General features: G+C 65.1%; 4 protein-coding genes across 4 annotated transcripts; 1 reads left to right on the forward strand and 3 right to left on the reverse strand.

Moving 5' to 3' along the window:
• Nucleotides 1–589: 589 nt before the first annotated feature.
• Nucleotides 590–1,619, reverse strand: PFL1_00376 (uncharacterized protein; the record flags this gene model as incomplete). Its single annotated transcript, XM_007877872.1, has 2 exons — nt 590–877; nt 975–1,619. The coding sequence occupies 2 exons, from the start codon at nt 1,617–1,619 to the stop codon at nt 590–592; spliced, it is 933 nt and encodes a 310-aa protein (XP_007876063.1).
• A 1,175-nt stretch (nt 1,620–2,794) lies between these two features.
• PFL1_00377 (uncharacterized protein) lies at nt 2,795–3,042 on the reverse strand (the record flags this gene model as incomplete). Its single annotated transcript, XM_007877873.1, has 2 exons — nt 2,795–2,881; nt 2,968–3,042. 2 exons carry the CDS (start codon nt 3,040–3,042, stop codon nt 2,795–2,797), a joined length of 162 nt encoding a protein of 53 aa, XP_007876064.1.
• Nucleotides 3,043–3,682: 640 nt separating this feature from the next.
• Nucleotides 3,683–6,653, forward strand: PFL1_00378 (uncharacterized protein; the record flags this gene model as incomplete). Its single annotated transcript, XM_007877874.1, has 8 exons — nt 3,683–3,801; nt 3,883–4,438; nt 4,517–4,650; nt 4,751–4,880; nt 4,988–5,171; nt 5,300–5,479; nt 5,602–5,932; nt 6,074–6,653. The coding sequence occupies 8 exons, from the start codon at nt 3,683–3,685 to the stop codon at nt 6,651–6,653; spliced, it is 2,214 nt and encodes a 737-aa protein (XP_007876065.1).
• A 327-nt stretch (nt 6,654–6,980) lies between these two features.
• PFL1_00379 (uncharacterized protein) lies at nt 6,981–8,606 on the reverse strand (the record flags this gene model as incomplete). Its single annotated transcript, XM_007877875.1, has 1 exon — nt 6,981–8,606. The coding sequence occupies one exon, from the start codon at nt 8,604–8,606 to the stop codon at nt 6,981–6,983; it is 1,626 nt and encodes a 541-aa protein (XP_007876066.1).
• Nucleotides 8,607–8,879: the final 273 nt, after the last annotated feature.

Below are 8,879 nucleotides of genomic sequence, written 5' to 3' on the forward strand. Positions count from 1 at the left end.
GCTCTGATCCGTGGTCCCAGGGACGGGCGAGGAAGAGGACGGGGGGTGAGGGAGGAAGAGGAGGGATGCGGCGATGGAGGTGGCGGTGACGAAGACGTGGGCAGGGGCAGGGCAAGGCTGGCGGGCAGGCAAGAGGGCTAAGTGTAGGCTGGCGTCCCTGACGCTTTGCGCCCTCGACCTGCCGAGCAGCCGGCAAGACGGCCGAGCGAGCAAAATGGGGGGGAAGAGAGGGCGCCGGGGCCAGCCTGCAAGCCAGCTAAGGGTCAAGCCAGGTGGCCGCCCTGCCGTTCTGCAGCCAACTTGAAAATCCCACACAGGCACGCGGCCGCCTCGCCTCTTCGCTCCGCACAGTCAAGATTGCCCACGCCCGACCACCCCCACGCCGGCGCGCAACGGTCACGCCCCTCTCCTTTGAGCCTCGCGCTCCCTCGCCGCCGTGAGTCCATCGTCGAGCGTAGCGATCACACCGGCCAAGACGAGCAAGGAGTGGCGTTGCACGGGTATACACGCGGAAACGGCAAACGGCAAAAAAGAAATACACACGAGGCCAAGACGACATCATCAAGAGGGGCGTGGGCAGCATCCTCTCCTACGCAGCCACGCCGTGGCTCTCGATGTCGACCGTGTACGGCTTGGTCTTATCCTGCGCGTACGAGCTCCTCCGCGTCGTGTCAATCGACGGCAACGCCGGCAGCTCGCCGCTCGCCTTGAGCGCCGGGTCGTGCTCGTCGCCCCCATACAGGTAGACCATCGGCAGCACCAGCAGACCGGCGCCCATGACGTTGCCCAGGAACGACGCGATGATCGACTTCCAGATGTACTCGCCCACGCCAAACGACGCCCGGCCCGTCAGCAGGCCCTCGGGGATCAGGAACATCTGCCAGACGAGCAGGTAAAGCGGGGCAGCGGGAGCAAACGGTCAGCTGACGGCCGCCCTCTTGCCCTCATTCGTCTCCGATAGCGTCCCCACTCACGTTGGCGACGACGTGCTCGAAGCCGGTGGCAACAAAGAGGAAGATGGGGAAGTACGACGTGACAATCTTGGAGATCATGTCGGTCGCCATCGAGGCCTGGAAGACGGCGATGCAGACCAGGGCGTTGCAGCCAATGGCGCGCAGCCAGATCTCGAGAAAGTTGATGCTGGCCACCTTGGCATTGGCGCTGGCCGCCGCGCCCGCCAACATCGGGTCGCTGTACACCTTGCCAAAGTGGATCAGGATGGCGGCGTAGAAGAGGGCGCCAATCAGGTTGCCCAAAAAGGTGATGGCCCAGCCGTACAGGAACGCCCACGGCGGCACCCTGCGCTTGATGGTCGAGGCGATAAAGATGGCCATCTCGCCCGTCACCAGGTCGGCCTGCAGCAGCACAATCATCACGAGGCCCCACGGAAAGACGGCGGCCTGGAGGATCTTGAGGAGGCCCGCGGCATTCTGCGCGAGCCACGGGTCGGCGGTGAGGATCTGGACCAGGCATCCGCCCGTCGAGAGGAGGAAGCCGGCCATGATGCCGCGCACCAGCCGGTGGCCGACGGGCATCGCATGGCGCTTGGGTCCGGTCTCGATCCAGTTCCACACCGCATGCTCGATCGAGAGCATCTGCGTCGACGCGGGTGCTGTCATGGTGCCGGGGCAACGGTCAAGTTAGGGATGGCGGGTGAGAGGACGAAGGCAGGGGGGAGTTTGGGGGTTTGGGGGAGGTTCAAGGTGAGTACCGTGAAGATGGCTCTTTATGTACCTGCTGGTCCGCTCAACGGCGTTTGGTCGATGCATTGCTCTGACAGCGATGTTTGCGGGGAGCGGGTACAGCAGACGGCAGTAACGGTGCAGGACCTGATACCCGCCGCCTCGACGTTACGGGGTAAGCGCCCGACCTTGCTCGCAGATAAGGAGCTGCTTCGTCCCGGATCTTCTGACCAAGGCGCCGTGCCTCGATCCTCCGCGGGAGGTCACGTCTGCCTCTGCACGTCGACCTTCGTCAAGACCGGGGCATGCGGGGCTCTGGAGATAAGCGCTCGGGTTGATCGAGATGCCGCACTTCGGCACAAGCCGTGTGCCGTGTGAGAGGCCGGCATCGGCGAGACGCGGCGGGTGACAAGGAGTGAAGGTGCGTGGTGCGATAAGGAAACGGCTGATGTCTGATGGAGGCCGAGTGCCACCGCGACGCCTAGTGATAAGGACGTGGTACCGTGGCAGCGAGCAGCAGGCGTTGGCGCGCGGGGCCAACCTCGGCAGACGGCCCCGCTTTCCTTTCCCGCGCGGCTGGGTCCTTATCTCGCGCCGGCCTCTGATGAAAAGCGGCTGCTCGTGCTGGGTCCGATACGGCAGCACCCGCGACTCCTCGTCTAGCTTCGACCATCGACGCCCTCTTCGACCCCGCCTGATAAGGAAGGCCCTCTCATTCGTCGCAAAAGATACCGCCGGCACGTTGCGAAAGAGATAAGTAGCCGTCGCCAGCCTTGTCGAGCCGTCACCCTCGGATGCCTCTCCTCCCTGTCAGCCTTCCTCCTGGCGCACCCTCCCGTCTGGCGAAGGAGGCGAGCGCCACCGTGCCGGCGGCAGGGTCTGGCTAGCCTTGGAACGGTCGGAAAAGAGGCTCGGCTGGTGAGGCAGACCAGGAGGTTCCTACTGAGAGGTTGGCGGTCGTCGGCCGCGGTGACAGAGATAAGACGGGAACGCTGGCGAGGCAGCCGACACAGACAGGCCAAGTCGAACCGAACAGAGGGCCTTTGACATTGCCAAGCTGAGATGAGCTCTCTCGCGAGCACGACCGTCGAGGCAGAGGAGGGCGTCTAGCGTTACTTCTTCTTGCCGGCGGTCAGCTTGGCGGCGGCGGCCTTGCGTGCGGCCTCGTCCTCCTTCTTCTTCTTGAGGAAGGCGAGGTCCTGCGGGCGGCACGGGCGGGAACGACGACGAAGCGTCAGCTGAGGGGTGGCAGAAAAAGGTAAGATGGGGGGCGGCATCGACTCACATCCTCGTCGAGCTCCTTGTTGGCCTTCTTTGGTGCCTTGAGAGGCTTGGCCTTTCCGCCCTGACGTCCAGACATGGTGAGTGTTGAGGTAGGTGTGTGGGGAGTGTCGAGCTGTCGAGAGCAAAGGGCAGGATTTGTTCAGTATCCATGCGGCGCGGGGCGCTGCTGCGTCTCTTACTACTCACCGGCAAGAGCCCTGGTCGTGAGGATGGCGAACGGTCAAGAGGATGGGGTGGGTGGCAAGCCGGCCAGCACCATCACGGCGGGAAAAAACCTGGAACCCCTGCGGGCGAGCCAACCAACCGCTCCACCTCGCCCAATCTCGGATCCGCGTTTGCACACCTCGGGCTTCCCCCTGCAACCGCATCTCCCTGGCCGCTGTTACTCTTGATCCTCCAGCTCTACTCTGCCGGAACACATGCTGAGCTCGACTACGACAGCAGCTTCTGAGTACGTGGCCTATGATGATCCTGTGCCGTGCCTGAAGGGTTGGACAGGCGGACAAGGCTGATGCCCGCGGGGCGGCTCAAAGGGGGTCGAGCCAGGCCAACCAAAGTGGAGAACAACACCGCCCGCCGCGTCGAAACGTGCGTGTCGAGTCCTCTCGCCCTGCCTACCTCTCAACCTCCTTTCACCGTCCGTCCATCCCCCCGCCTCTCTGGCTGCGCCAACCCCCACTCACTCTTTTTCTCGCCCTTTCCATCCTCCGGGCACCATGTCGGTGTTCGACGTGCACCGCAACTTTCCGGACCTCGACCCCGCCCAGGCCAGGCACGCGCTCCGCACAGCCGCAAGGGAGCTCCAGGATCGCGGCCTCGTCGCCGCATCAAAGTGGTGCGTACAGACCGTGCTGCCCGAGCAGCCGCCATAAGCTCTGACACGCCTTCGGGCACTCTCCCTACATCTTCCCTGCAGGGCCCTCGAGCTACTGCAATGCGTACCGCGGCCTCAGACGGCATCCGACATCGCTGAGCCCATCCTCGAACCGCGCTTCGTGCAGAACGCGGGCGCCTCAACGCCGGCAACGAGGCGCTCACATACCTTGCGTCCCGGTCACTTTCCAGAGCACTCTACGCCCGCGCTCGGTCTCCAGCAGCGCCTCGACGCTGGCGACGACGGCCAGGACCTATCGGGCCGCTTCATGCCACCGCCACGCTTCCCACCATCTCCGCTCGCCAACGTCAGCCACATCTCCGACCTCGATGCATCCTCAGTCTCGATGGACAGCGAGGGCGTCGGATCTGCCCACGTACACTGGCAGTCGACCAACAACTCCTACAGCTGCTCGCCCGGCCCCAGCCAGCTCCTGCCAGACGCCGACGACGAGGATCGAGAGGAAGACGAGGACACCTACGCCCTCGCAAAGTCGTACTTCGATCAGCATCAACTCGAACGCTGCGCCTGGCTGCTGGAAAACAGAGGCTGCAGGGGCGACAGGGCCACCTTCCTCCGGCTCTACGCCCGATTCTTGGTGAGCGTCGGTCGTGCCAAGAGCCTGCGCCGCAACCAGACATGCTGACAATGGCCTCTTCTTCATTGCCCCGAACAGATGTCCGAGAGGAAGCTAGACGAGCACGGCATGATCATTCCCAAGCCCAACGGCAAGATGCCCGCCACGAGCCCGGGTCTCGTACCGCTGCTCAAAGAGCTCATCGATCCTGGGGATCCCTTCCTGCTCTTCCTGTGAGTGGCCCGGACGCAGCCGAAGCGTGCCGGCCACCGCCTCTTAGTACGTTCCTGACCGCCGGACGCCGACACTTCTCTTGATCCTCGACGAGCGCAGAAAGGGCGCGATCCTGCGCAAGCTCCACAAGCCCGTCGAGAGCATGGACTGCCTCATCCGGAGCGTGCAGGTGTTCCCGTACAACTGGGCCGCGTGGCAGGAGCTCAGCATCACGCTGGAGCCGGGAGAGGTGAGCCAGGTCAACGCGGACATGTTCCCCCAGTCCATGTCAAGGTTTGATCGGCCAGGCGGCTGACTTGAGCGCTCCCGCTCCCTTTCGCCCTCTTCACCCGATAGGCCGATGAGATTGCGGACCTCTTGCCAGACTCGTTTATGGCCTCGTTCTTCCGCGAGTTCACCGACCGGCACGCCGCCCAGGAGGGCGACAAGAGCATCGAGCGGATCGACGAGCTCCTTCGCCACTTTCCCAGCTCGGCCTACCTGCTAACGTGTCGCGCCCAGACCCACGTCCATCGCCTCGGTACGTTATCGGCGGCGTCCCGGTCGTGGTAGTGAGGAGCGACTCTGCTCTGGATCCGGGCTGAACCCCATTCGACTTCTGGCGCGCCCCCCCCTTTCTTGCTTCCTTCCTCCCTCGTGCGGCTGCAGACTACATCGAGGCCGAGCAGGACTTTCAGCAGGCCTGGTCCATCGACCCGTACCGCATCGATGGCCTGAGCGACTACTCCAACGCCCTGTACCTCCTCAATCGGTCCGCCGAGCTCGCTCAGCTCGCCCACAAGTTCGCCACGTTCGGAAAGGACCGGCCAGAGGTGTGCTGCCTCGTCGGTGAGTCGGAAGCGCCCCGCTGCTCGATCCTCAGACACGCTCAGTGGACCCGCTGACCTCTTGTCACGCACGTTCTCTGTCACTTGTCCTGCTCGCCCGACCGCTCGCCCGCTCGCTCGCAGGCAACTACTACAACCAGCGGGGCGACCACCACCGCGCCATCGAGTCGTTCCGCCACGCGCTGCGCCTCGACGCCGGCTGCGTGCCCGCCTGGATCCTGCTCGGGCACGAATACATCGAGCTCAAAAACAGCCACGCCGCCGCCGAAATGTACCGCCGCGCCCTCGAGATCAACCCGCGCGAGTACCGCGCCCTGTACGGCCTCGGGCAGGTCTACGAGCTCAACGGCGCCTACACCTACGCGGTCCACTACTTTCAAAAGTGCGCGGCGATCCGGCCGTACGACGGCAGGATGTGGAGCTCGATGGGCGTGTGCTTTGACAACCTCGGACGGTGAGTCTGGTCGCATCGGCGATCGATCCGACGTGGCGCAGCGGCAGGAAAGAGGGAAAACGCATGCTGACGCCTCCCACCCCCGCCCCGCTCCGCCCTGTGCGTCGGTCGCCTGGCCCCCCTTGGCGGTCCTCTGTCCAGGTCGCAAGATGCGATATCGTGCTTCAAACGCTACCTGACGTGCCGGCTCAACCACGGCGACACCGTCATGGGGCTGACGCGCATCATCGAGGTGTACGAAAAGGAGCGCGACTTTGAGGCCGCCGCCTCCTACCATCGCCGGCTGGTGCAGGTCGTCGATCGCGGCCTGGCGGGCACCGAGGCCAACGTCGTGGCGCGCTACGTCCAGTCGTACATCATCGCCGCCCGGTGGGAGATGGGCGAGATCGGCAACCCGGGCTGGACCCGGGACCTCGAGGCGCGCCGGTCCAGACGCAGCGCGGCCAAGGCGAGGTCGAGGGCGAGGGCGGGCGCGGGAGAAGGTGACGTGCAGATGCGGGATGAGAGGAGGTCGGATTCGGCGCCGCCGGCGGCGGCGGCGGCCGTTGCGCCATACGACGACGACGATGACGTGGACGACGACGACGAGGCCGTTTCCCCGGACTTGGTCGGCAACCTGGCCCTCGCAAACGACTACCTTCAAAAGGTGATTGCGGCGGGGACCGAGATGACCGACCTGGCCGAGGTGCTCCTCAAGCGGCTGGCCTTTTTGCAGAACTGACGAGGCGGGAATGCAACCGCGATGCCGGCCAAGCGGCTGCGTCTTGTGCTGGTCGGGCGTCGGTCTGGCTTGCGGCGAGTGTGACAGGGAAGAAGGTGCGTTGCAGCGGCGTTGTGGGAGGCATCGAGGCGCGAAGCTCGGTGCAATGCCGAATGTGCCGACGCCGGTGCTGATCTTGGTGCCCATTGCTGCGCTGATGGTGCCGTCCGGCGAGGCTGCCGAAGCGCGTCGGTGCGCGTGATGCTGATGATGAATGCCGAAGCTCGTCGCGCCTTCGCCTCCCCTTTTGCCTTGCGTCTCCCCCGCACCTGCCCTTGGCGCGCGCGGTCACTTGAGCATGTCGTCGAGGAAGCTCTCGAGACTCTCAATCTCGCCCCTCTTTGGCATCTTCGAATTCAGCGGACCAGCCGCGGCGAGGGCGGGTGCGGGCACGGGGAAGCGGTGGATACGTTCGCCCTTCGACGCTGCCTTTTCCGGTGACGGCGTCGACGAGGCGAGCGGCGTACGGGCCGATGCCGCACGGTCGCCGCCTTTGCCGCCGCCGTGTCTCTTTTTCTTCTCCTCTGGCGAGCCGGGCCGGACCTGCTGCGACGTCCTGACAAGCGGCTCGGGCTTGAGACTGGCGAGGAAGCTATCGATCTCGTCGGTCGGGGGACCGGGGTCAGTGACGCCATCGTAGTCCTTTACGCTCATGGGCGAGCGACGTCGGCCGAAATCGGTGCTGAAGCTGCTCCGCTGCGACGACACCGAGCCGGAATCGTGGTTGCCCGACTGCGCCAGCTTCCTCTGCCGGTTGAGGCTGGCGTCGATCTCGGCCGCCACCGAGTCGCTCACTGCGCTCGTCTCGTCGTGCCGCTGCGCGCCCGAAGGCGACGAGAGCGACGACGACGCCGACATGGCGCTCGAACTGCCCCGGCTTGAGGTCGACGATGCCGGCGGCGACACGGCAGGCGCGGCTCGGCGGCCAGAAGAGGCGGGATCGAGCCCGCCATTGACCGATGTGCTGGTGGGCGCCATGCTGCCGCTGAGCGGCTGGTCTCTGTGCGGCCCGATCTTGATGGACGGCACCGGCCGAGCCCTGGCAGCCTTGCTCTCCCGTTCGCCGAGCGCGCGGCCCTGGAACCTGGCCTTGAGCGCACGCAGCGCCTCGGCCTTCTCCTTCTCCCTCTTGATGGCCTCGTAGTCAATCTTGTTGCCCTCGAGATCGACGTCCTTCATCTCGGCGTGCGAATCGCTGCGCTTGGCGTCCGGGCGGCCGTCCTTCCAGCCGGCGCGCCCCTTTGCCTTCTGCCTCTGCATCTCGCGCTCGTGCAGCCAGGCGAGGCTGTGGTCGATGTCGTTTTCGACGTCCGATGCCGTCTCCCTCTCGGCACGATGGGCTGCAATGTCGGCAGAGACGCCGGCCTGGGTGTGGGCGTTGGGGTCGAGGGCCTTTACGCGGGCGACGAGCGCAGAGATGTCGATCTCGGGCTCGTCGTCGGAGCCTTCGAGGTGCGGATCCTTTTCCGCCTCGAGCCTCGCGATGCGGGCCGCGTTTGACTCGCCCAGCTTTCGCCGAGAAAACTTGCCCCTGCCCGACGGTGGGGCTGTCTTGTCGCCGTCGGTCGTCGCTTTTCCCTGCTGCTTTGATGATGCCTGGCCGGCCGCCGCTGCCTTTTCCAGGCTGGGGAATCGCGGATCGTGTACCTCGTCGTCGCCGTCGTCGTCGTCGTCGCTGTCGCCGCCATCTTCCTGGTCGCTGCCGCTGTGATCTTCTTCGCTCCCGCTGTTCGAACCCTCTCCGTCGTCGTGACCATCATCCTTGCCACTCGGACCAAGCTGCGAGCCGAAGCGGCGGAAGTGACGCTGGCGGAAGCCGGGTTTCTGCGGCGGCTCGCCGTGCTGCGTCGACTCGCCCTTTGTGTTGTTGTAGCGCCGCGACGCCCTGGCCTTGTACTTGTTTTGCAGCACCATATCGACCTCGTTCGTGTGTGTGAGAGGTGGTCAGGAGCGATTTTGGCAGCGATGTTGCCAGGCCGTTGACAGGTGGTGGCGGGGAGGGTGGTGGGAGCGTGGGGACGGAGGTCCAAGTGGTAGAGAGAGAGAGAGAGAGAGAGAGAGAGAGAGAGAGAGAGGAGGAGTAGTAGGAGGACGGACGTACGTACGTACGAGAGACGTGTGTCGCGACGACCACCACACGACGACGCGGCGCGACGGACGGACAAGAGAGGAGTAGAGGCGGTCGGT

Source organism: Pseudozyma flocculosa (assembly GCF_000417875.1).
Source record: "Pseudozyma flocculosa PF-1 unplaced genomic scaffold scaffold00001, whole genome shotgun sequence".
NCBI classification, from domain to species: domain Eukaryota; kingdom Fungi; phylum Basidiomycota; class Ustilaginomycetes; order Ustilaginales; family Ustilaginaceae; genus Pseudozyma; species Pseudozyma flocculosa.